Source organism: Cucumis melo, chromosome 11 (assembly GCF_025177605.1).
Source record: "Cucumis melo cultivar AY chromosome 11, USDA_Cmelo_AY_1.0, whole genome shotgun sequence".
In the NCBI taxonomy this organism is placed as follows: Eukaryota; Viridiplantae; Streptophyta; class Magnoliopsida; order Cucurbitales; family Cucurbitaceae; genus Cucumis; species Cucumis melo.
Genome location: NC_066867.1, coordinates 24,595,547 through 24,622,345, shown reverse-complemented (window position 1 = coordinate 24,622,345; position 26,799 = coordinate 24,595,547). Strand labels below are relative to the sequence as shown.

The window sequence follows — 26,799 nt, the reverse complement described above, 5'->3', positions numbered from 1 at the left end:
GACAACAATGCACCGGGATGCCACGAGATAAGGATTTTATATACATTTTGTGATATATCTCGCACCAATTTTGGACGAAATTGTCTCCGAGATCACCCTACAAAATGCATGTGAAACGCAATAAAATCTCAGACTCATTCAACAAATATTAGGGCAATTTCATCAATCCCGACAGAGATTCTTCATCTACACGAACCTAGATTGAAGAAATTGCTGAGATTCATCAAAAGAAACCACATGCATTTAATTAAAATCTACTTCTACATCCAACTACAACAAAAAACCAACTATAAAATTTTCCATCCGCCTCAGATTTCACGGAAAACACTATCACATAATCTAAAATCCAACCCTAAACTATGGAATCGTTTAAAGTAAATCACCTTCATAGATTTAAGTTTGAGGATGACTTCTTGAAATTTAAGCGAGTAAAAAATTAGACAAATCTCTTCAATTTTGGGAGCAAACATGTTTCGTCTATCAATTGGAACAAGGACATAATTTAGGGTTTACGAATATGTAACGTTCGGGCTTCTAAGTGTATTTTGGTCATTGGAGAATACCCTTTATTTTGAAATTTAAAAACAAAACCCAAAAATCTCGTTGTTGATCTCTACCTAGATGGACTGAAAAATTATGTTGAAATGATTTTTTAAATTTTGAGAAGATTTTGGGGGATGAGGTTGACCGAAATTGATCGAGAAAAATAAATTTATAAATTTTTATAAAAGTACGCTACTTTTCATACGTAAAATAAAACATGTACTACTTTGGCCAATTATCCATAGTTTTGGTATCAATTTCAAAATGAATAGAAATCAAATAGTATAGTTAATTTATTATCGTCATCACCATTAGTTAACTATTATTATTATTATCTTGAGGGTTCTTCCCATCGTACGAAAGGAAAAAACAGCGTAAAAATGGAGATCCCCGGACTCAAAGTACCAACAAAGTTCTTCAGCTTAGCTCACTCTTCACTCCTTTTCATTCTTTCTTCCTCATAAACCCTAACCCTCCATCCCCAAATTTCTTCTCTTTTTCTTCTGGGCATTTTCATTAGCCCTCATTTTTCCTACCCATAATTTATCTCCTTCCACTTCACCAATTGCTCGACTCTTCTCAATTTTCCCACAGTTCTTTTCTCCTCTCCTCCCACTTTGTAAAGGGGTTCTTAATCGCTGTAGGTTTGATTACTTGGCTATCAATCTTGTATATAAACGAGCCGTTCTTTTGTTTGTGCAATCTTTGTTTGTTTGAATCTGATTCTTTTAGTTTGGGGAATACTCGTTATCTTTTGTTACGATTTTCTTGCTTGGAATTTTGGGCTTTCTTTTGAATGTTTTGCCCGGAAGTCAATGGAAGATTTGCTCGAACTTAGGGAATGGGGGTAATTTGATGTTTTCTTTGGCCACGGGTGTTGGAGTTGGACATTTTTCCTTTTATTTGTTTTTGTTCGTGGAGCTTGGAGTTGAGGCGTTGGGTATTTGCTGAGCACTGGTGTTATCATCTTAATTAGTTTACACGGGCATATTGATATACCACTGTTCTTAAATTTTTTATGAGAGAAATTGTTTTGTGATTTGTCAGTGTCATGTTATTGCTAATTCACAAGCATGTTATTGTCATTGTTTATTTGAGTTTTGAATCTGTCTTGTGGATTTGTGATTGCAATTTGTAAATTACTGGGTTTGTTTTATTGTATCTATCTTTCTGTTTTCCTGAATAAGCTGTCGTTGTGTGTGATTCTTGGGTAACAGGATATGCATATGGAGAATTTATCTTCTAGTGATCCATCACATTCGGCAATGTATGAAAATAGTGATTCGAAGCACTCACAGGATGGGTTGGAGGATGGCTCTCGATGGTATTTTTCTAGGAAGGAATTAGAGGAATTTTCACCTTCTAAACAAGATGGGATTGACTTGAAAAAGGAGACATATTTACGCAAGTCGTACTGTACATTTCTTCAAGATTTGGGAATGAGACTTAAAGTGTGAGTACTTTTTCAATCTTTGAACGTGATATTGCCCTAAGGCTTATGCCTTCCATTCTGTTTTCCTCAGTGCAAGGCATTCAGTTTTTTTGCTTCCTTGTCTTCTGTTCCCTCAGTTTCGGTTTCTTTAGAATCATCTCATGAAACATATTCCATTCACTCCTTGATTTGATTTATTTCCAAGTGTTGTTAAAGAGTGACATTAAATACGCTCTAGATTTTTTTCTATTGTCTGACTTAGATGTATTAGAAAATGTAAATGCATTTATTTTATTATATCGACAAAGAACTTTATTAAACTGTTTTAAGTGGCTTCCTGTCTTCATTTGTGCCTCCTTTTCTCTTCTTTCTCTCTCCATCTTCCCCATGAATGCTTGGCTCTTTTGAACATATTTCTTCCATTTAGTTTTGGGATCACAAAGGGTGCTTTTTTGTGGAGGATGATTGGCTTATTTCTGGCTTCAATTGTGTGCACTTATGGGAATTTGAAGCGGGTGCAATGTGCAATACTTGTCCTCTATATATATTGTCAAACTTTTATGTGGATTAATAAAAGAAAATAAAATCTTCAAGGACACAAGTTAAAGAACATTGAAAGAATAAAAAGAAACGAGCTAGGAGGAAAATAAGATTCTCCAATTTGTGCAATTGACCTTATGAGAATACTGAACATGAAGCTTCAATGTCGACTTGATCAAACCGTTCTTGCCATAGCAAATGCTTTTCTTCAAAGATCTTTATGTTTCTTTCAGAAAAATTTCCGAAGTGATAGTCTTGGCAGTGCTAACCCAGGCTGTTCCTTTGGGGACATCCAATAGTTAATACAAGTTATTTTTCTTTCTAAAAGAGAGATTAAGAATTTGCAGTTTACTTTTCTTTGTCTCTAGCTATCCTCAGTGATTATTCTGTTATCTCAAACTACTATTCGTGCCTTTGTGGGTTTTGTTTTTATTATGCAGTCCCCAGGTAACCATTGCTACAGCAATAATTTTTTGCCATAGGTTCTTTCTTCGGCAATCTCATGCAAAGAATGACCGAAGGGTAAGTTCATCCTCCAGTTTTTTTTGAGAAATATTTATTTTGTGTACATAAGAATAAGAGAATTGTTTTCTCAAGCTGGACAAATTATATTCGGTTGTTGATCTGGTTTGCTGGCATTTTCTTTGTTGAAAATTTTCAGATGCTTTTGAATAAAAAGTCTTTTTAAAGCTGGCTTTTTTTATGTATTCGATCTTGATGTTTTTCCATTGAAGATTAAGGAGCTTCAGTGACCTATAGATTACAAGTTTAAATTTTATAGCAGTGGCTTTTGTTCTGTTTCTTTTCACATTGTGATGTGTTGAATGGCTTTCCTTTGAGAACTTGAGATACCCTTTTCATGTTTGGGTGACGAGTTTTATGAAAAATGCCCTTGTTGAATGTTTGATGTCCATGGACCACGGGAATCCCAAATCCATTCTAGGTGGAATTTCAAAGATATATGATAGGGCACTGGTCTTACATCATTAATGTTCGTAGAGGAAGAAAGGGTAAGGAAGTGGTTGCTAGTGAGTTGGGTGAATCATCCAATCGGTAGGATGATCATCTTGGGTAATTTCTGGTGGTTAGAAGTTGGTTATGAAAGGAGTTATTTTACAGTTATTAAGTTATGTGTTTAAATAAAAATTTATTATGTAAGGATGGGGTGGGTAGTCTTTCAGTTACAAGTGTCTGGGGTTCTCTCATGTGGGAGGAAAATTCGATGTAATAGTTAGATAATCTATAATAAAGGAAGTTTATTTCAGTACCTATCAATATATAAATAGTGCAATCTCTAATATTGTTGTATTCAAAATTTGTGCCCTGACTATTTACTGACATATAATAAGTGAGAATACATAACCCTTTTTCTCTTTTTTCTAAACCAAAATTTATTTGTCCCCATAAATAAAAGCCACAATATTTTACTTCCAAGCTTCCATTCAAAATCATCCATTTTTTAAATAATTAAACTCTTGGCTTGTCTTGGTTGTAAGAAGTCATTTTGGATCTTCTGTCTCCCAACAAGGGCCACTTTGGCAATATTTTTGAGCATTGATAGGTTATGGGAAGAGGTTTAGGGTTTGACATATGTTAATGAACTTGTAAACTCATGTGGAGGTGCTCTTCGTTTATGATTGCCAATGGTTGAGGATCTTGAAAAGTTGGTTCGTTTATTAAGAAAATTCCAAGGGACGCCATTCTCTATTAATTTTCCAAGTGCTTCCTTGATTGGGCCATTCTTTTTTGTAGATCCATTCTCTCATACCTTCATTAGTCTTTGGTCTTCTAATCAAACTTCATGGCTGTTTCTTTCGATTCATATGACATACGTGCTTCAAAAGTCAAGTGGAATCTTATGTTCCAATGGGAGATTGTGCTTCTATGAACTATGTAGATACTGGTTTGGAAGGTAAAGCTTTTTTTAGGGGAAGACACTAACCAAGCCACCTTTCAGGATCTTGTTAGAATTCCATCCAAGACTTTTGAAATTATAGTGTCCAATCCTCCAATAGGGAATTTCTTTTGTAACACCGTAGGTGTAGTGGAGATATCTCATCTTCCCTTCTTTTGCACTATCTTTTTTGAAACTAAAATATTAGTTTCTTATCAAAATTACACACTTGTATACATCAATGCTTAGGTTCATCAAGGCACTACAAAATCCTGTTTCTTAAATTTCTCTAGACCTTGTATCTGGTTGCTCGTAAGCCACCTTGATTGGCTCTGCTTCATTTACTTCATCGATTAACATCTTATGGACCCAATTTTGAAATACAAGATAAAAAGAAATAGAAGGAAAGAAATTGTTAATAAACTCATTCACCTGACACCAATGTACGTTGAGGAACAAATGATTTGTGGTTCAAATCCTCCACCCCATTTTTACTAAAAGAGATTTACGAGGAATCACAACCTCCCAATAGACTCATACAGTACACAATTCTCTCTCCTTCTAGATTTCCACAATTTAACTAAAACAGCTCACTAGAAAAGATTTCTAAAACTAAGCAAAGTACTAAGTACGATTATAGGGATTCACTAACTACCGAGATTGACTTTGTTGAGATACAAAGGATAAATATTTATTGATATCTAAAACCCTATAATCTATAAACTAAATAAAAAATAAACGAAGTAGAATCTTTAGGATTGTAACACACGTCCTTTTTTGTAAGGTTTGCTTGGGCTTCTTCTTACTCTTATGTTTGGGAGGTATTTTTCATTGCAGTGATATTGATAACTCAAACTTTCTTCTCCCTCTTTGTTTGAAATTCAGTATTTGATCAGTCTCTGGCTGATTTAGTCATTGATACGGTTATGTCACAATTGTGTCATTGCAACTTGTTCATGGTGTAGATATTTGCAAAATACATGCATGCTCTTGTTCTTACACCTCTGCTCGGTATGTTTAAGAGCAAATTATTTTTTTCTTATTCTTAATATTCCTTTATCCGTTTGGGCCAATTGGGTACACTTTTTTTCTAATGTTGTATCCTAAGTAGCCTCAAGGAGAAATCCTTCAAGAATCTAGACTGTGAATCTTTTATTAGAATGATAATGTGTTTTATACGAGAGGGGAAGATTCCTATTTATAGAGTTTTATTACAAGTGGGGGTAAAAAGGGAATTAAGCTTGAAAGTTGAATATTACCTAATTAACCTCATTCTTCCCATCATTTTATCCCTCCAAAAAGAAAAATCGACCTCAAGTTTTAAAAAGAAAAATGAAGCAAACAGGGAATGAAATAAACTTGTTCAATGGCATATGGTCAAACCATTTTGAGCAAATTTATTCTGGTTAAAAAGTTAACCTGAGACAGAACAACCAAAAAATGAACTTCTCCATTGACCATAAATTAAAAAGAGAAGTTTCCATCAAGTTCATTCAGAACTGTAATCATAGTTCCAATCACAAAAGAATTAGCTTCCTAATAGAACACTTCAAGAATCATATCTTCTTCATCATTTACTTAAATTTCTTTGATGTATGTCAATCGATTTTCAACTCAATTGGTATGTTGTTCTTGGTTGATTTTTTGATTTTTGTCTCGATGTTTAGGGTGTCAATGTTCGATACTTCTTTTTCTATCTTTTTCGTTGGATTTTTCTTCTTCTCTTGAGACTACCTCTAGATCAACATTTTTGAACTATTCTTTTTGATCTTCTACTCCTTTCGCGTGGGTTTTTCCCAATCACAGTCTCAACAAGATCTTCTCCAAATTTATCTTCAAGATTTTCTATTTGAAAAGTTTCTAATGGAGCTTCCTTTGTTTTTTTCTTTAATATATGAAACCAATTCTTTCTTGAACTCCTGCAAATGAATTGATAGTTGATCTATGTGTTGAGTCATTTTCCCCCATGGATGTTGGACTTTTTTATTGTTTTCTTTATTTCCTCCAATGCTATGGGATCAAAGTAATCATTTTGTTGGATGCTTGAATATGTTTCAATCTCATAGTGGGTATAGGACTTATCCATTGGTTTTCGTGAGTCAACCTTTCTTAGTCTTGTTTTGTAACCAAAAGAGTAATTTTGAGTTTTAAACGTTCTTATTGGGCTGTAAATTACATTCTTGATGATTCTCTAATTCATCCTTTCAACCTTTACGTTGACTTCTTAAAAAATGGGTTTGATTGGATTGTTGAACCCTTTCTCGATGTTGCTATTCTGTCTCGAACTACCTTAGAAACATCATCAAAGTCACTAGAATCACTAGAATCAAATCTCCAATGAGGACAATTATAGGTTCTTTGAGAAAATCGGACATGCGCAAAATTAGCATGTTGGCATTCTTCTTCTGAATCACTTGAACAAAAGTACAACATTGTTTTCGGAAGTAAAATTGATTTTCTTTCCTATACCAACTGATGGTTTTTTCTTGGACATCTTTGATTGATAATAGTCAATTCTTGCAAAATCTTGATAAATCTATGGTTTCTTTCATTCTTTCTCAGAATTCAAGGGTTCCCCCTGATTAGATGTGTGTTGTTCGGCAACGAGCATAACTCACGAAGCTTCCTTTTGTGGTTTGTGTCAATAAGAGTTTCTCGGATTTCCAACAGTGACAATTATGTTGGCCGAGGTGATCACTCTGAGACCAAATTGATGTAACTTAAGTAGCCTCAAGGAGAAATCTTCCTAGAATCAAGATTGTGAATCTTTTATTAGAATAATAATCTGTTTCATACAAGAGGGAAGTTTCCTATTTATAAGTTATATTATAAGTGTGGGTAAAAAAGGAACTAACCTAGAATATTTCCTAATTAAACTCATTCTTTCTAAATCATGTTAGTATGCATATTTGCTCATTAGGCTTGACCTTTTCGACCTTCACTTATTATGGTGGTGACTATCATTGCAATTGAACCATGTTAAATTGTCACACTTCTAGCTCATAACTTATACACGTGTAGCTTTTTACAGTTTGCCTATCGATTCAAGGAGAAAAAAGAACTTTGCTTTCCTAAGAGAGTATGGAAGATCGCTTCTTTTGAAATCATTAAGAGATTGAATAAATTAATTCGTGAATTTTTTGAGAGGGCTTTAATAGTGATGATGACATGTATAATGTAAATTTAGAAACTTCTGTCGTCAAAATTCTGCCTGAACAAGACACTGTGGAGAAAGCTCATTGTGGCTAAGTTATTCTCCTCCTTGTATTTGGCTGACTGTGATTCGTGGTTCTTCCAAATCTCCTTAGCAGTTCATTTGTAAGACCTTTGATTTGGTTGCTATTCGCACCCAAAATTGCCTAGGTATTGGTACCTCTATTTCTTTTTAAAAGGATCCTTGGTTTGGTTGTGGTGTTCTTTTGTTAACCATCATGGGCTGACCTAGTGGTAAAAAAGAGACATAGTCTCAATAACTAACTATGAGGTCATGGGTTCAATTCATGGTGGCCACATACCTAAAAATTAATTTCCTACAAGTTACCTTGAGACCCAAATGTTGTAGGGTCTGACGGGTGTTCTATGAGATTAGTCGAGATGCGTGTGAGCTGGCCTGGACACTCACAGATATCAAAAAGAGAAAAGTTGTGGTGTTCTTTTGTTTTGTCCTTCTCATTATCGGATTGAGGATTTTGAGGCTTGGGACTTGCATCTTCGTTGTAATCTTAATGATTTGGAGACAGTTGAATGGGCTCCTTTGTCTCAACTTTTGTTCTTTGTCAGCCTTCATCTTTCTCTTGATTCATGGATATGAACTATCAAACTTTCTTTATCATTTTTGGTTAAGTCTCTTATGGATAATTTGGTGGGTACGTTGAACCTCTTGTGAAAGATTTATATTATGTCATTTGGATGGATGATTTACCTAAGAAAAGCAAAATTGGCCGTCCTCTCATCAACAAAAGGAGGATTATCTGGATTACTTGGAGGAGAGGAACAATTGCATTTTCAAAGAAATGGGGAGCTCTTTTGACGATTTTTTTGAACACATTACCTATCTCGCTCTACCTTGGTACAAATGCACATCTTTCTTTAATGCATTTAATCTATGATGTAAGTAGAATAGGGGTTAATTGGGTAATTTGTTAGTATTCTAAGTTAATTTCTTCTTACCCCCACTTATAATAAAACTCTATAAATAGGTGTATTTCTCTCTTGTATAGAATATCAGTTGCCCTAAAATAACCAAATTCCTGGTTTGGGAGATTGCTCGTCCTTCTGTGAACACTATGGATAGGTTGCAAGAACGTTGTCCTTGCAACGACCTTACTTGAACAGGATTTCTTCTGTAGACTGTGCATATGTGCCCTTGAGTTTTAAAAAAGCGCTGTCCTTGGAATTTTCTTTCTCCATCTCGGTGTTCTGATGTCAAAAAGGCCTCCAAATATGCAGCCATCTGTTCTCCCTTGGCCTTTTTGTGGCTGAGTTATGGTCGGAAGTATTTGAAGTTTTTCAATGCGCTTTTGTTTCCTCTAATGACAGTCTTAGTTGGCTTAAATCATTGATTATATCTTTTCAAGGTCAACAAATTACGTCTTATTTTGTGGAAGGTTTGAGAAGAAAGAAATGCTAGGATTTTTCACGATGAAGACAAATCTTCTAAGGAGGCTTTGGAGTCAGCCATCTCAAATGCCTTCTTTGGTGTAAAATGTAAGGCCATCAAGAGCCGTAGTTTCTCTTTTTTTTTTCTTTAATAACAAATTGAAAGCGTCTTTGTATACCCTTTGAAGGGATCTCACTTGTACACCCTTTGGGAAAGTTTCTTTTGTAAATCCTTGGACATTTCAAAGGAAATTAGGGTTTATTGGGTTTATTCCTATTTAATATTTTCCATATTTGTATTTTTGCTTTATTAGTATTTTGGTCTCTATTTCTCCACCAATGAAAAAGGATATTAGATACTTTGATTTATTTTCTTTATCATGTAAAATTATCATGGTATCAAAGCTCTGGGGTTTTTGTCTTGTTGATTTCTAGTCACCATGGCCCCATTTGATCTCTTCCTTCGTCAATCAGTCGTTGGTGGAGGCAGACCCGCAACCTTTAGGGTTTTGAGTATAGTTGTTCTGCTGCATCTCAGTCTTTAAATGTGCTGGTGCATTTTGACTCCCGCAGCCCTAGATTCATGCTCGTTGCCGCCCAAATCTATGACTCCAAGCCGTCACCCCTAACCTCTGCCATCACCGTTGACCAGATTTGCGGTCATTTGCTACCTTTGTCGTCATGGCCAGATCCAATCGACCTAGATTCCTGTTCACAATTCGTCTGAGTTCTTCACGATCAACTCTGCTTCACCACTCCAACCTATTAGATCCAACAGACCTTCGCCTCATGCCTCACCTCACTTTTTGTAGCTGGTTACAATTCTCTCTTTTCAAAACTTTGCACATCAGCCTGTGACCATGGTTTCATTTTAGTTTCACGTTTAGATTTAGTGTTTGTGGGTTTCAGCTTTAGATCAGTTTGGTTCAGATTACCGGTTGTGTTAGACCAACTCCAGTTCAGTTCAGTTCAATCAGCCTGGTTCGGTTCAATTTGACTTGGTTCTCTGGTTAATTGGTTACTTTTTTTTAGTTTCTTCCGTTTTTAAATCTTCCAAGGTCTCCTTCCGTTTTCAAATCGGTTGTTCATAGGTTTTGTTATAGATTTCTCTATAAGCATCTTTGTTCTAGCCCAAAAGTTATTTGTTTTCTTCTTTGTAGGTTTTGTTATAGATTTCTATACAAGGTTCTATGTTTTTAGCCCAGTAGTTTTTGGTTCTGTTATTTGTGGGTTTCTGTTTTCAACGTAGAAGTTCTGTATGTGTTTGGCTCTTTGGGTTTCTGATTTTATCCCAAGTCTGCTGATTTGATTCAAATGTTTATCTACAATGATCACTTACCAGCCCTCTTCTCACGACTACGAGTTAAATGCAACCTAGAGATTTTCAATGAATAATTTCGATTCATTTTTGTATGTAGTGAGAATTTTGTTGTCTTTACAAGTCTCCTCTGTTGTGCTTCATAAAAGGTGTTTGGGTTGAGCTTATATATGTTTGAATAGATGATGTTATTTTAGCGCCTCAGTTTAGTTTAATTTTCTTGCAGACAATTGCGACAGTGTGTATGTTTCTCGCAGGAAAGGTTGAAGAAACTCCTCGCCCATTGAAGGATGTTATCATGGTCTCATATGAAATCATCAACAAAAAGGATCCTACTGCAGCCCAGAAAATTAGGCAAAAGGTATCAAATGGTTACAGTGGGTCTGTTTTCTGTTCACATTTTATGGTGATCTTGTAACCATGTGTTTTTCATTTCTGACGTTATTGCTTATTCTAGTCTACAATACTGGGTGATTTATTCTTTGTTGTTTGTGCCTTTGTGTATTTAAAATCTGTATTTCCTCTTTGTCCTAATTACAAGTGAGCTAGTAGCTCTTTTATTTTTGCCTTCAGCAACATTGTAAACTTCTAATGATCATCGTGATAGGCTACAATTTAAACGAAATAGTATTGTGGTCTGTACACATGTCATCTAAAATTTTGGTCTATAGTAATGTAGTATTTAGTGGAACCGTGGAAGTAAACTTTAGAGCCATCATGGTTTTGTCTTTTAGTTTTTCAGTTCGATTCTGGGTCATACTTCTTAATTTGTCTACCTTGTGAGATGAAAGTGAAAGCATATATTTATTTAAACAATTAAATTATTTATCAACATATTCACATAATCTCCTGCAGGAGGTGTATGAACGGCAAAAAGAGTTAATTTTACTTGGGGAGAGGGTTGTTCTTGCAACTCTTGGTTTTGATCTTAATGTGCACCATCCTTACAAACCCCTTGTTGAGGCAATTAAAAAATTCAAAGTTGCTCAAAATGCCTTGGCTCAAGTAGCTTGGAATTTCGTCAATGATGGGTATGGGCTGTATGGCAGATTGCATGCCTTGGTTTTTTTATTGCCTATAGATGGCTTTTCTCCATTCGCTTTTCTTGAAATGGGGATGTGGTATGCAGATTGCGGACATCTCTTTGCTTGCAATTTAAGCCTCACCATATTGCGGCCGGTGCCATTTTCCTTGCTGCCAAATTTCTCAAAGTTAAACTCCCATCAGATGGGGAAAAGGTGTGGTGGCAAGAGTTTGATGTCACCCCACGGCAATTGGAGGGTCAGTGTCAATGCATTTTCTTTGAACGTAGTAACGTACCCAAAACTGATGTTGTGCATTGAACTTCATTTTGTTGAAGTACACGTTGAAAAATTCGCCTTCGTTTCATAGATCGTGTACTGAGAAAAAATCTTCATTTTATGCCAGGGATAAGTTAATTCTTTAAATCATATATTCATGCACAAGTGATGCACGTGGAAAATGATATGTTTCAACTGTTCTCATTTTCCATTGTTTCTTTTTTGAAAAAAAACCGTTCTCATTTTCCCCTCTAATATTTGGATGTGAATCTAACAGTGAATAATTATCTTTTGCAGAAGTCAGCAATCAAATGTTAGAACTTTATGAACAAAATCGGTTGCCCCCTTCTGGTGAAGCTGAGGGAAGCATTGGAGGTGGTCCTACTAATCAAACCCCTACAAAAGCTCCTACCAACAGCGAAGAACGCGCCATAGTAGACAATCATGCACTTGGTGCAGTTATTGCTACCTCAAGACTTGGAACCTCAAAAGGTGGTTCATCTAGGCCAGCATCTGAACACTCATTTGCAGGTGACCAGCCATCAAGAACAATGCAGAATCATAGTATTGAAAGTTCGAATGTAGATTTTAGAAGTCCTTCCAATCACAAAACAGGTAGTGAATCTAAGGTTAGACAGGAGATGGAGCCATCGGCTTTCCATGACAAAGGAAACACTCAAAACTCACTAAAGCATCAGTCAGAGGGATTGGCTGAGCAAGAACATGGAAATGATATGAAAATGAATGAAGCAACGACGAGGGATGCAATGGAATTGAAAGACAAACATGTAATTCGAAATAAGGATTTTAGAGAAGTTACACTTGGCAAATCTCAGGACGTTATCAAAAAGATCGATAAGGACAAAGTAAAGGCTGCGCTCGAGAAACGAAGGAAGTCTCTTGGCAGCATGACCCAGAAAAAAGAATTGATGGATGAGGATGATCTCATTGAAAGGGAGTTGGAAGCTGGTGTTGAGATGGCTGTTGGCAGTGAGAAAAACAAGCGAGAACAGAAGCAAAGTTGGAATAAGTCATCGAATAAACAAGAATACGATGATTTGTATCAAGAGGATGATAAAGAGGAGCATCCTCAACGAACGCGGCAATCGTCATATATTCTAGATTCTAGCAACATAGAAGAAGGGGAGTTTGCAAATGCTAATGAAGTCGGTTATGGGTATCAAGATTCTCCCAAGTCTAACAGTCGTAAGAGAGGCAGGGAGCTCACAGGATAAAACTTTCGAAGGGAAGCCAAGTTGTGTCATGTCGTGTTGGTGCAGCTGGTCAAACCAAAGAGGGACCACGAGAATCGTATGCCAGAAAATTATGTTTGAGAAGTTCCACCAGAGGTTTCTTTCTTCAGAATGTTTTAGGTACTAGTCATTTCAGGAATCACTTATGTCCAATATTAAATTGATATATTGACTTGAGAAATTCAGATCAAGGGCTATGCTCTCTTGTGGATCCCTCTTAGAATGTCAGCTTCTGCTATGCTTTTCATGTATGCTCAACTTTTAACACAGCAACGATTTTGAAGTACTCCACTGAGGGTCTCTTTGATATCAGCATCAAAATGTGATGATTAGTTGTTACTTTTATAAGTCAGCTATAAATTTTAAAAAAGTTAAGCTCAGTCATGCAGTTGTGTCAAATGTTTCAAATAAACAATAAAACTTGTTCGTGAAACACTCGTTGGTGGTCTATTCACAATCTTGATGACGAAAAACTATTTATCTCATTGAGAGTTTGATCATGGAAGACCTGCTTAACAGTTAACACAACGGTTGGTTTTGATGTTCCCTCCTTATATTACATCTCTTCAACAAGTTCAGCATATTAGTCTTGTACCCCTATTGTTTTCATGGGGAAAAACTATTAGCTTTTTGAAAAAAATTTCAAAAGAAGCATTCAAACAAAATCTAATCTCATCAACTGTGACGACATGTTACTCCTGAAAGAAGATGAAAAAAAATTTAAATTAACTATATCGTTAACTTTTGTTTGATCCCATAGTGTGATATTAGGAAATTTTAGATAAAGGTACCAAAATATTGTAGTTCTAAAAATATTTATCAAAATGGAGTAATTTTTGTTGGCTCTCCAAAGTCTTGGGTTCAATAATCCAAAATCATGCATTCTTTCTTTAATGCTTTTGTCAAGATTTAATTTTGTTATTGCCTTCTACTTCCTTGTTTGTTCTCTCTCTATTTGCCTCCATTTTCTTAAATACTTTTGTAAAATTTAAATTTTGTTATTGCCTTCCTCTTTCCAATATGAGAAATTTGGATGATTGTTTCAAAATAATTAAATAATTAAATCAGACCATATTGAAATTTTAGTTCATTTACAGATTATGTGTTTTATCTTTCATTCATTTGTCACTAATTTTATGAAAAATTCATAATTGTATTTTTTAATTATTGAAAAATATGATTGTTGAACCGTTTTTTAATAATGACCCGTAATTAAAAAATTAAATATAAATTAAAATATTTGTTAACAACCAAATTACATAAAAGAAAATCAATGTGTTTCACAACCTGGGGATTCCATCAAGAGACACAAGAAGAGAAATGTCAGAAGATTAGGACACCATAAGTTTTAGTGGAATGAAAGCTAATGTGAAAATTCCTTTAGAGTTGTAGGACAGGTGTGAAGGACTTGTTCGTTCTACCATATTAATTTCTTGTTGCGAAACTTGTGAATGGAACTAATTTTCATTTGCTTATTAGCTCAAATCCATAGATTTATATGGATTTCTTTAGTTGCACTCCTTAACAGTCGCTTTGTTTCGTGCCTTCGGATGGTTTTGACATAAGGAAGATGCAAGAAATCATGATAGGTCTGAAGGACTCATGAATTTCACTCAAAAAACTCCGAAGGAGGAACGCTTTCCACATAGACCAAGATAACGTAGGCTTGATCTTGTTCAAAGCACTCCTTTTGATAGCCTTTTTTTTCTCCGTCCGGAGGCATCAAAATGCAATTCCTTCCACTAGACTGAAACTTTCTTCCAAAAAAGATTAGACAACACACATAAGCAAGCGCACCACCAGGAGCAAAGCTTAGAGCTCAGTCTCAATTTCGAGTTGTCAACTCTGAACTCTATGTTGTTCTGGCTTCTCCTTGTTCTCTGGTTATTGTTGGTACTCTTATCGATCTGATACCTCTGCAGTGCTTCATAGTACAAATATTCGTTATGTTCTTTGTGGCCATGTTCGTGTCCATGCATGTAAGAAGTCGTTGAATCGGCATCTATGTATGAAGATGATGGATTGATCCCCGAATCATAATATCTTATACTGACCTTAGGATCACAATATCCTGATCCAAATGTTGACATCATCATCATCAGACTAGCATAACCAATTTGGCTTTGTGTCTGTGTCATAGGGGCACTTCTTCCATTTTATGGTGAACTTCATCAAGTTCAAGTTGTTCCACTCAGTCACGTCCCCTACGAACTATTGGAGGTACAATAGGTAGATAGTACATATTATGTCTCTCTTCCATGTACCTTTCATTATTATTACATATATCAAGTACTTGTGGATCATCTGAAACATCACAAAGTCTTGTGTTGTTCGATTTCTCACTACAAGAAATTCTGGATCTCTTGACGCTGTTTTACACCGTCAGGAGATATGACATCAAGAGTTATGGTCTCTCTCGACGCATAAACTAAGGTGTCGAGAGAGGCAAGAATTCTTGACGCTTTAAGTAAAGCGTCGGGAGTTAGCCTAATATATCCTGACGCTTTAAGTAAAGTGTCGGGAGTTAGCCTTTAAAAAACTCTTCCCCTTTTACAAATCTGCGAAGAAGGGCAAAGGGATGGGTAGAAATGAAGTGCGCTAGGGTTGCTCCTCCATCGTTAGGGGTCGTCGTCGTCGTTGTTAGTGCCAGTGCGTCATCGTCCTCAGTGGCAGCTCTGTCCGTCGCTGCCACTCCCTCCGTCTTTGTCTCTGTCATGACCTCTTTGTTGGAGTTAATTCAAAGTTTAAAATCTTAAATATAAACCCCTTTGAATTTGTTCTTAATTATCTTTTCTATTAGTGGGCTTCTTCTTTGATTCTAACTCTCCCAATATTTCTTCTTGATTTCTGTTTTTGTTATATTCAAAAGTTTGGAATGAGTTGTAATCGCTCTTTATGTTCTTGACAACAATGGTGAATTTAGAAGATAAGTATGATTTTATTTTTCTTGATGTTTACTTATTGCTAGTGTGTTTGCATGGCTTGGGTCTTTGCCTGAATCCTTGTATGTTTACGCTCATTTGCACACAGAAGCTGCAAAAGAGGAGGAAGATGAAGAAGATGATGACGATGAAGGTTCCGATAAAGAAATGGATGGTTACTCAATTTGTATTGTCAATATACTTATTTTTTTTAGAAAAATAGAGGATCTCCCAACGCACAAAACGAAGCATTGGGAGATCCCAGACATATCCCGATGCTCACTCAACCTATTAAAACTGCAAATTAATATAATTATTCTACCACAAAATCCTAATTTTTTTTTTCATTTGAAATATTTAAACAATCATTAAATTAGAAAGAATAAGTTCAACAATCGACAGACTAAGGTTGCTTGTGGTTAGGTAATCTACTTTGCTTATTAGTTGAGTGTCATTACTTGTTTATCAAAAAAATCAAGAGTAGAAATGCAATAGACTCTTCTAGTTTGATGGAATGGAATGAGTGTGTTTGGCAATGCAGTAAGCCAATTTGGAGGGAAAAGCTTACAAATTCAAAAAATGAGATAAAACAAAAACAAAAAGGCCCCCCTATTTTTTTTCCCCTTTTTTCATATAGAATTTCGAACCTATAGAACGATTCTACCTACTCCAATTCAAAGCACGAATTTGAAAATCAGACCAAACAAATGAACAAAAGAGCGTGCGTCAATTAATTGATCCATCGCAAGATATTCGTTGTCGTAGAAAATTTTACGTTTTTGGTAAGCCCTAATTTTCCTCTTCGGATTCTTGTCTGTCTAATTCCTGCTGTTGAATCCTCTACCTACCACCTCTCTGTCTGTAATCTTGGAGATAGATCGAGTATGTCGCAAAGCAGTGGGCCTGATTTCAATCTACCGGATGAGATTTTGGCGGTGATTCCAACGGATCCATATGATCAGCTCGATCTTGCGCGTAAAATCACCTCCATGGCGATTGCCTCTCGTGTGTCGAATCTTGAAGCTGAAATGATAAGGATGAAGCAAAAGCTTAAAGAGAAGGAAAAAACTATTTATGACCTGCAGGAGAAGATGTCTCACCTCGAGCACGCGAACCAGGAAGCTGAATCTAGGTTGAAGATTGCGCTTGATGATAATGTAAGTGGGTACAGTGTTCGTTATTAGTAATAATGGAAGATATTGTGTGTGTCATGTGTGTGTGTGTGTGTGTGTGTGTGTGTGTGTGTGTGTGTGTGTGTGTGTGTGTGTGTGTTATATATTTTTTTCATTTGGGTCTAGATAACGAAGTTTGGGTCAATTATGTTGGAGAAATGACGATGGTTTTGGCGGTCTCTGTGATGTATTGTGATATTTTTCGATTGAGAATGACAAACCCGTTTATTCGTTTTGCTTAAATTCAATGGCTCTTGATTGTTCAGCATCTCAATTTTCCATGAAAACGGATAAATGGCTGATAGCTCAGTACTTTGCTTTTGGTTGACGATTCAAGAAAAGGTCAAAATTTTCCAAATTATCTTCTTAATATCAGCACTGGAACATAAATTATCATCTAGCTCAGGTTACCATATAGTGGTCGGTTTTTTAGATTTGATGACCAATGTGAATTTATGAGTTATTTCCATTCGCAATCGGAGGAGTGAATTAAGGAATAATATCGTTTGAATAGGCTGGAAGGGGAGTGTGCACTCTGGTTTTGTATTTAATCTTTATAGGGCTCCTGACTTGAGCAGTTTCGTTAACTTGGCTCTTTTGGGGTTGTCTTGAAGATTGGAAGTATATTATGGGATCTATTAGCGATTGAAATACGCTGATAGTTGTTTGCCGTGGAATATTTAATTGGTTCTACTAAGATGTAAATTATGGGAATTTATCTAAGCAATCAGTAGAGTATTAAATTCCTTTAAAAATGTAAAAAGAGGTGATTACTGCGACATACTTTTACTTCCTGAGCTTTTATTTTGATAAACTCTCAAGCCTAATTTTTTAGTTTCGCATTGAAGCATATTGACCTGATGTTATTGTTACTTGTTTATTACTTTTTCTATGAAGACGAGGCTTTCCAGGGAACGCGATTCTCTATCAATGACTTCAAAGAAACTTGGGCGTGATTTAGCAAAGGTAACTGATTGAGGCCACTCTTATACAGAAACTTGGGCGTGATTTGTTGCCTTTTCTTCTCTGGCTGTTTTACCACTGTTGTTGTCAAGCTTGAGACCTGTGTAATATTTAGGTTTGGCTACTAATCGAAAGTCTCAAGACTTTGCATAAAATAACGACCTTATGGTGCAAACTGAAAGGTGATTTGTCGTGTTTTGCTCATAGACTAAGATAAGAGCTAGCATGTGGGTCCATTATGGCATATGATATATCTAGAACATAAACTTTTTCCTGGCTTCTGGAATAGAATGATAGAGACCTTAGGATATGAATCCTCAAAGATAAGTTCATCACTTTTTTGACGAGAAATATAAACTCACCATTTATTTCTTGATTTCTTTGCTTCTTGTATCATTCTGTTGGCTTCATGAGACTTCAGTCAGGATCTTGGGAAGTTGGGTTAGGTTAATTAAACAATTAATTATGAAGGAAGATAAATAGTGTCTATTTCTTTGGATTGCTAGGTGATTTTATATAGAGGTTGTGTACCTATTCGACCAGGTCTCTAAATTTTTACCTTTGCTCTTTTCAGTTTATAGCTATCATTTCTCATGTTGTTCTAATATAACTTTTTTAGGCATATGAAATGATTGCGTCAATTCATGAGATTTCATATTTTTTGTTGTGAGCATGGTGTCTTTCTTATGACAGCTGGAGACATTTAAGAGACAACTTATGCTATCATTGAGTGATGAATCCTCTGTAAGGTTCCCTGGACCATGAATTTTACCAGTTATTTTATGCTTGGCCTAATGCATAATTCGTCATCTAAAATTTCTCATGCGATGTCTTCTCTTACCAGCAAACTGAAACTGTTGATATTGGAACCTGTGATCAAGCAGTTCCTAAAGCATATACTGACAAGGGTATTATAGAATTCCTTGATCTCATTATCCTAAGTTCTGACATATCAAGGAACCATTAGTTTTCATCTATTTGATATATTTCGGTATTTAATTGGACTTAACTTTCACCTGGACTTCAGATGAGGTAACTAATGGACACACCACGCATTCATTCAGTGGTTCTACAGAGACGAGAAGCACAATAGTTGAAGGTATTCATTATTACCCTGTTCAATGCAAAAGATAGAATTGAAGATAAGGAATTGGTAATAATTAGATTATGGTTGTAAAATACCAGATCTTAAATCAATCCGTTAGTTGAAATTCTGGAGAATGTCAGTTTTTGTTGCCAGTTGGCTTTCAAGAAATACTCTTCAACTTTTGATGGATAAATTATACGCTAATGGCGATGTTTCATCTCAAACAGGAAAGCATATTGGACAAAGATTTTCATCGCCGTATATCACCCCAAGGCTCACTCCATCGGCAACTCCAAAAATTATTTCAACCAGTGTATCCCCCAGAGGGTATTCCACTGTTGCTTCTCCACAGATAACGTCTGGTTCAACTTCTCCAACAAAACACTCATACGATGGACGAATTGCACTATCTCCATGGTACCCATCAAGCCAGCAGTCTTCAGCAGCAAGTTCTCCTCCTCGTTCTCGTCAACTGTCTGGTAAAAGAAAGCGTTATCTTTTACCTCTTGAAGATTACAATATTCTTGAACTTTTTGAAGCATGTTTTGCAATTTTATATTTGTGTGTTTGTTCTATGTGGATTTCCTAGTAACCTACAGGAAACATTTAAATTTAGGTGTTCCCTTAGGATAAAGATTTCAGCTATCCCTTTGCCTGTTTTTATTGTGATATTTCTTCATCTTTTGCACTTAAATACTGTAGGTCGCCCTGCCCGGGTGGATGGCAAGGAGTTTTTTCGCCTAGCCAGGTTTGTTTTTATATTCCACTGAATTACGTGTTTTCTGATTTTACGAATAGAAAAGAACATGTTGGACTGATGAATACATAATTTATTCCAGGAGTCGTCTGTCATTAGAGCAGTTTAGTGCCTTCCTTTTGAACATAAAGGAACTCAATGCTCATAAGCAGACTAGAGAGGTAGATTTATCAGTTTCTAACAGCTCGCTATAAACTTTTGTATCTTGGACCTTCTTTTACTTACTAATAAATGGTTTCAACTGCCTTTGCTTCCAGGAAACTTTAAGAAAAGCAGAAGAGATATTTGGGACAGATAACAAAGATCTTTTTCTGTCATTTCAAGGATTGGTTAACCGCAATGTTCACTAGGCCTCTCTCTACTTGAGACTGTTTAGTTCACACAGGATCGCTTCTTTTAGATTATTAGAATCCAAAATGTTTATTCTCAACGGCTGTCTTGCTCTCTCTGGAGGCGCATGTATGCTGCATGCAGACCCACTATGTTGTAAAATATAAAAGATCAAACCCTCTTGGAGTTGAAACTTCTTTTGTCTGTAGAATCAATGAGTTCAGTTTTTTAGAAGAGTAAGCAATATAGATTTGGAGGGGGAAAAAAAAGAAAAAAGAAAAAGAAAAGGAAAGAAAAAACAGTTGAATCTACCTCCATCATGTGCTTTTTAGTTGTAGCATCTAAAGCTGCAGCCAGTCTCTTTGACAACTCTATTTGGGGAAAGTATTACTTTCAGTCCATGTTTCTCACTTTACCTACAAATTCGAAGAATTCAAACTCTGTGCTGTCAAGTTTGCATTTAAAGGAGGGAAGTCAGTGTAATCTGATTGAAAGAAACTAACTTGTTTGTGATGAAGTTCAGTCTTTCACTAATATTATTTGTGAAATATCAGGGGCTTGGCTTGCAAGAAAACCCAGAAAAGTGATCATCATATGCTCCAAAATCAGCGTACGTTCACTTGCAAGCTATCTGCTCCATCACAACTACAACTTGTCTAGTCAGGTACCAACTTGGGTTAGACTGATGAAATTCTGAATTATTAGATGGTGACTCAGGGGGTAAAACCTTAGGTAAAAGTTGTGGTTCTTTCTGCCAAGAAAACAAATGGGAATCTGTTTTTCCACTTTTCTTTTTAGGTTATATATTTACTATTTTAGTTCATCGATTTCAAATTTAAAAGTTCCCTACATTTTTCTAAATATTTAAAAACCTTTACCTCTTATCAAATGTTAGTAATCTTCTTAGTATCACGTGTTTCTTTTTTTCATTTCTTTAAGTATGATGAAGAGAAATGATGAGTTGAAGGTTAATATAGAATTTGCAGGTGAAACTTAACCTCGCCATTTGATTTTCGAAAAACCATATTCCCCAAAACCGATGCCCATTTGTGCTGAAAAAAAAAAAAAAAACAAAAACCCACATCCCAGAACATAGCTAACATCTTACAACAATGGAAATGCTTTGTAAGAGTTTACCAAACTGCATAATAAGGCCAAAGTGCAAGTGCCTTTTTTCTTGGAATCCCCTCTCCCCAATTGAAGTGAAGTGTGATGGTACAGAACAAGGACTGTGTAGGGGACCAAAACATTAGGGACAGTTAGCAGATAGGAAGTATTTGGTGGTTTGTAGGGTAGGGGGACCCAAAGACCAAAACAAGAAGAAAGAAGAAGTTGGTATTAAGCTTTGGGGTATTGAAGGAAGAGAAGAGAAATTGATTTGTACAATGATGGGATGGAAAAGGGTAATCAGAAGCACCTGATACTCTCTCGTAGGCTTTAAGAAATATTTCAAATTCGATCCATTTTTTCTCTTTCTACTTTTTAGGCAAAACACAGAGGCTGACGGAAAGATAAGATTTTGGTCAAAAGAATCTGCAAAAATGGCTGTCCACTAGTTTTGATAAGATTGAGGTTCTCAAGTTGTGTTCCTTCTCTTTCGGCATAAATATAAGATTGAGTAATATAAAATACCCTTAATTCTTTTTAGATATGTTTTGATATGCTTCTAGCTCTATGTTTTTTAAATGTTTCATTTTTACTCTTGAATTTTGACCTACATAATAACTATTATGCAAGAATTAGAAGGGGTATGCGTTGACTCTCATCATATTTATTGATAGTTAATGTGATCATGTCTTCTAATCTTTACATTTTAGTTGGTGTGATTTTTATTTTCTAAAAAAAAAGAAAAAAAAAACTCTTATGGGGTATTTGTTTTAGATCAAAGTTCAAATACAAAATCAAAACTTTTGAAAGTTTAGGTACATAACTGAAACGTAGCCAAAGTTCCCTAAGTCAAGTTAATGCCCAAAGTTCCCAAGTCTTTAGTTAATGTCTGGAAGAGTGAATGTGTGTGTGTATATATGCCTTTGCTTTAAAAGCATCTCTCTTTTCAGATAACCAGAGGGTCACCCACACATCATCTTTTTCAAAATATATTTATTCACAAATGGAAACTGATACTCTAAAACTTCATCCTTTTCATATTACGAAATATCAATTTTATTCCAAATGTTAGGAAGTTAACCAACTTTCAGACACGGTTGTTTAGAAGTTAATTTTATTTTCCAACTTTAGGGTAAAATATGTTTAGAAGTTAATTTTATTTTCCAACTTTAGGGTAAAATATATATTATATTGTACAATGTACAGATTTGTTTTGTATTGCCTTTTTCTTTGGATGTAATGTTTTCTTAACGGTAAATCAGAACTTTTAATTAATGTCCAATTCTCATGAGAAGTTGCATTTTTTCATGTTTATTTATTTCTTTGCCTTTTGACTTTTCTAGACATATTTTGAAACGGTAGATTTAGTAGGTGTTCATATTCATCTAAGCAAGGATTGAAATATTCGTGAATATGTTGATATATTCATAAAGGGAAGAATTTGGATATTGATATTAAAGATTGATGGCCACATTTGATCTCAATATGATTAAGAACGTCAACAAGAAGATTTATAAGTAAAAGTAATTTAATTAACAAATAATATGTTTTCCTCTTTGGTTTAGAAAAAATATTAAAAAATAACAAGTTTATATTGATTAGCTGATACTAAATTGCGTGATTCACCTCATTTATTTATTTATTTTCAAAAAATGCTTCCATGTTGAGAATAATTTAATGAAGTGAAGAATGGAAAAAGCAAGAGTAAAATATAGACACTAAAATGTAAAAGTTGTATACATGGACATTTTTAAATATGACATAATAAACTAAAATATATAATTTCTATTAGTGTTTATTATTGTTATAATATGAATTTTAGTTTTATTTTATAAATACTTTTATCAATTCTGAATTTTTCGTTTAGATATATAAATTGTAATTTTAGTTCCAAGATTTTGTTTTAACTTCTTAAGTTTTCAAATTTAAACAATTTTACTTCCGAATTTATATTTGGCAATAATTTTAGATGATTTTATCATTTTTCCATTCGTTAAAAATAGGGTAACTGTTTAAGTGACAATATACATAAATATTGAAAAACGACATTGTCTACCTTGAGAGATAATGGTATATTGCTATATCCATAAATATTTTGTTTTATTTTGCTATATTAAAAAATGATGGGGTTTTTTTAAAAAATATATTAAATTAACAAAATATTTACACTGTATAGAATAATTTTGAAAACGAAAAAAACATACAGGCCTATAATGAAAAATATAAAAATTGTCTCAGTTAACACATGATCAATCAGTCACATGCACGCGTGTAGTTTTTCTTCTAAATGATCATGATATGCGGTCGTGTAGGAAATGGTATACGAACGTGTAGGTAGTATTAATACGATTGTGTAGTTCTTTTTAATGATGAAAAAAATATTTCAAATCTATACGATTGTGTTAACCATGCTAAACGATTGTGTTGACTATGGTATGCGATCATTTAGATCATATCCTCACGATCGTGTAATTTTTTTTAAAAGATGGAAAAAATACATCAAATCTAAACAATCGTGTTGATCATGCTGAATGATCGTTTTGACTAGGTAAGTGATTGTTATATCATATCCACATGATTATGTAGTTTTTATAAAAGATGGAAAAATGAATTCAAATTTAAACGGTCGTGCTAACCATGCTAAACGACAATGTTGATTAAGTAAGCGATCGTTTAGATCATATTAAAATCAAAGTGATATTTAAATGCTCTCTTGATATTCTAGAAGAGGAGCCGAAAGAAAGAAAGAGAAGATGAAAGAAAGAAAGAGAAGATGAAGAAAGAAAGAAAAAGAAGATGAATAAAAATAGAAGGAAATCTTTTTGAAAGAGGAGTTGAAGAAATCTAGAAGAGAAGATGAATAAATCGCAAAAAAGAAGAAGAAAGGGAAGTAACAAATTGTTCGTAATATCAATGACAAATCTGAAACTATGTAAATATTTTACCGGCTTCATGGACTTTTTGTTTTTGTTACATAGGCCGTAAACATTTGGATGTTTTGTTACATTCATGAAAATTACCATATATATATATACTTGATTTTTTTTTTCCTGTTTCCACCTCTTCCCTTTCCCTTGTTGTCCTTGTTCAGATATAAATTGAAGAACCAAAATGCAATTTGGGTTAAACTCAAAAACAAAAGAATGTAATTTCTGAATAAAAGTTATTTTATTGGAATTTATTTAATGAAAGAGTATAGGTGTGGATAGGCTACTGAATACTTATATTCTTTTCAACTAACTTTACCCTTCCAAAAGTTCCACAAATATTCTAAAAAGTTACCCATTGAGTTCAGGAAATGCTTTTACTTTCAAATTCATTTTGAACATCATTTGTATTAACCATTTTGGTCCTTTGGTTTAAAATATTAATAAAAATATAGATCACCGAAATTTTAAACCTCACAACTAAAATTCCTTTTAAGCATATTTTACTTACACGATCATGTCAATTACTGCTAAACTACAATCGTTTTGATTAATTATTATTATAGAATTAAAACAAAAATAATTATTAAAATAATTGATATTTATCTATGATTAATATATATATATATATATATATATATATATATATATATATATATATATAATCTTGAGCTTTTAACGCAATGTACTAAGTTCAAAACTATTCTTACCATTTATTGTTTCTTAATGTAAAAAGTTAATATTTGTTTTCAAAAAATATCCTTACACTTTCAAAAAGTTCTTAAAAGATACTATTATTGTTAGTATATGGATAAAATCCATTAGTACCTTATTTAAAAAATATGTTCAAGCTTTGAAAAGTTATAACGACGAAGTTTGTTTTTATTCTTAAAGAAAAAAAAGATACTAATGCAACTTTAAAAATTCAAAGATAGTTTTTTAATTAGCAGCAATTGTTGTTGATCATATACTACGTCATTGGGTTAAAGGTTTGAAGTCTACAAGTTGACAGTGAGAATATATATTTTTTATTATTTTAAAGTTTAAGGGTATTTTTTAAACTTTTGATTAGAGTTTTCTTTAGCCTATCGATTTCCAAACTAACTGTGTAAGAGTATTTTTGAACTATTTTCTAAAGTTTAAGAGCTTTTAACTATGTAACATAGCATAATCAACAATATTTTGAAAATTTCATAGCATTGTCAACGATGAACTATCATTGAAAACTTAAAAATTCAAGGATATTTTGAATCCAAATATAAAATTCATAAGCATTTTTTTATATATAAAGTTGGATATTTTTTTTTAGAAAAAGAAACTTAAAAATGAAGTACCAAATTGAATATAGACACATAGACCTTGTTAATTAAGTTAGCTAGAGTATTAACATCTTAGCCCTTAGCCCAATTTGAATGTCTTATCAACTTAACCAAATATAGAAGATATCTAACTTTACACTCATAACTATATATACACACACACACACACACACACACACACATATATATATATATATTCACTTTCCTATTTTAAGTTTTCCTTTTAAGCCCTAAGACCCAAAAACAGTTGCATTTAATTTGAGAAATAAGACCAAACAGTGTATATATGCTTTGATTAATAATAATTTTCTTTTGTGTGGTCAAGACAAAGAAAAGATAGGTAGCCATTCAAAAGTTAGCTTTGGTCGTATTGCACCATTCAAATAATTAATTAAATTTATATACAGAATTAAACAAACAAACCCTTTTGAGATAATTAAATTATATATATATATATATATACACAGAGAGAGAGAGAGAGAGAGAGAGAGAGAGAGAGAGAGAGAGAGAGAGAGAGAGAGAGAGAGAGAGAGAGAGAGAGAGAACCCAATTCTATGGTCATTGCAATGACTAAAATTCAAATCAATCCTTTAAAGGACATCTGAAAATGCCCAAATGTTGAAGAAAATAAAGACTTTGAATAAGCAATTTAAAAGGAATATTATTTCATCACTTTATCATCTAATGGCAATGCTATGAAATTATATATTTTTATAAACAATAATAAAAAAAAAAAAAATGGGTAATCGCAAGAAAGAAGCCTTCAGATTTGGGGATATATTGTTGTACTTTGATATCTTGTATGTTGCAAATTAAACCCCAACCCATGTGTTTGATTCTCATATATATATACATACTTGTTTATTTATTTATTTAAAAAAAAAAAACAAAACCACCTTTTGATTTTGGTTATTTTAGCGAAATCAACTAACATATTTATAAAATATATAACAAAATATGACAAATATTTATCTAAGATAGATTAATTACTATATTTTATTATATTTATAAATATTTTAATATGTTTTATATCTTTTAAAATAACATTTCAAACTTTTGGTCTTGTTTTTATCCTTTTAAGCTCGAGTTTGATTTCAATTTATATTTTATGGGGTTAGGTTTCAAAATGTTATAGTTTTAATTTATATATTCTTGAAATTGTTTTGTTTCAATTTTAGTTAATAAATTTGATGATTTATTAAATAAAGGCTAAATTAAAAATTGAACTAAAAGTAACATGCTAGAACTTAGGAAGTAAATGAAAACCAAATTAAACAACAACCTTAAGAACGAACAGATTTCTTATTCTGTATATTATTAAAAAGAAAAAAAAAAA

General features: G+C 33.9%; 2 protein-coding genes and 2 long non-coding RNA genes across 6 annotated transcripts; 2 read left to right on the top strand and 2 right to left on the bottom strand.

The window, feature by feature from the left end:
- The first annotated feature begins 863 nt into the window (after nt 1-863).
- On the top strand, nt 864-13,232 carry LOC103496297 (cyclin-T1-3-like). 3 transcript variants are annotated; one of them, XM_008458088.3, is made up of 7 exons: nt 864-1,183; nt 1,761-1,996; nt 2,956-3,037; nt 10,553-10,687; nt 11,182-11,357; nt 11,456-11,607; nt 11,925-13,232. In XM_008458088.3, exons 2-7 carry the CDS (start codon nt 1,764-1,766, stop codon nt 12,860-12,862), a joined length of 1,716 nt encoding a protein of 571 aa, XP_008456310.2. In that variant the 5' UTR covers nt 864-1,183; nt 1,761-1,763; the 3' UTR covers nt 12,863-13,232. The 3 variants fall into 3 exon arrangements, with proteins under 3 accessions (XP_008456310.2, XP_050935608.1, XP_050935609.1); XM_051079651.1 differs by having other exon boundaries at nt 864-1,187; XM_051079652.1 differs by lacking the exons at nt 864-1,183; nt 1,761-1,996; nt 2,956-3,037 and adding an exon at nt 9,017-9,116.
- A 3,050-nt stretch (nt 13,233-16,282) lies between these two features.
- On the bottom strand, nt 16,283-17,390 carry LOC127144074 (uncharacterized). The gene is made up of 2 exons (XR_007815697.1): nt 16,902-17,390; nt 16,283-16,824 (listed from the first exon to the last, which is right to left on the bottom strand). It is a non-coding gene; the product is annotated as an uncharacterized LOC127144074 (long non-coding RNA).
- On the top strand, nt 16,686-20,494 carry LOC103496298 (uncharacterized protein At4g15545). The gene is made up of 9 exons (XM_008458089.3): nt 16,686-16,958; nt 17,871-17,939; nt 18,630-18,680; nt 18,781-18,844; nt 18,964-19,035; nt 19,251-19,502; nt 19,726-19,771; nt 19,863-19,941; nt 20,038-20,494. Exons 1-9 carry the CDS (start codon nt 16,686-16,688, stop codon nt 20,128-20,130), a joined length of 999 nt encoding a protein of 332 aa, XP_008456311.2. The 3' UTR covers nt 20,131-20,494.
- On the bottom strand, nt 20,076-21,573 carry LOC127144075 (uncharacterized). Its single transcript, XR_007815698.1, has 2 exons — nt 20,423-21,573; nt 20,076-20,313 (listed from the first exon to the last, which is right to left on the bottom strand). It is a non-coding gene; the product is annotated as an uncharacterized LOC127144075 (long non-coding RNA).
- Between the last annotated feature and the right edge of the window lie 5,226 nt (nt 21,574-26,799).

Coding starts and splice junctions, on each gene's coding strand:
- LOC103496298 (XM_008458089.3), top strand. CDS start 16,686: ATGTCGCAAAGCAGTGGGCCTGATTTCAATCTACCGGATGAGATTTTG. Junction 16,959..17,870: donor AGATTGCGCTTGATGATAAT/GTAAGTGGGTAC, acceptor TTTTCTATGAAG/ACGAGGCTTTCCAGGGAACG. Junction 19,942..20,037: donor CTCATAAGCAGACTAGAGAG/GTAGATTTATCA, acceptor CTTTGCTTCCAG/GAAACTTTAAGAAAAGCAGA.
- LOC103496297 (XM_008458088.3), top strand. CDS start 1,764: ATGCATATGGAGAATTTATCTTCTAGTGATCCATCACATTCGGCAATG. Junction 3,038..10,552: donor ATGCAAAGAATGACCGAAGG/GTAAGTTCATCC, acceptor ATTTTCTTGCAG/ACAATTGCGACAGTGTGTAT. Junction 11,608..11,924: donor CACCCCACGGCAATTGGAGG/GTCAGTGTCAAT, acceptor TATCTTTTGCAG/AAGTCAGCAATCAAATGTTA.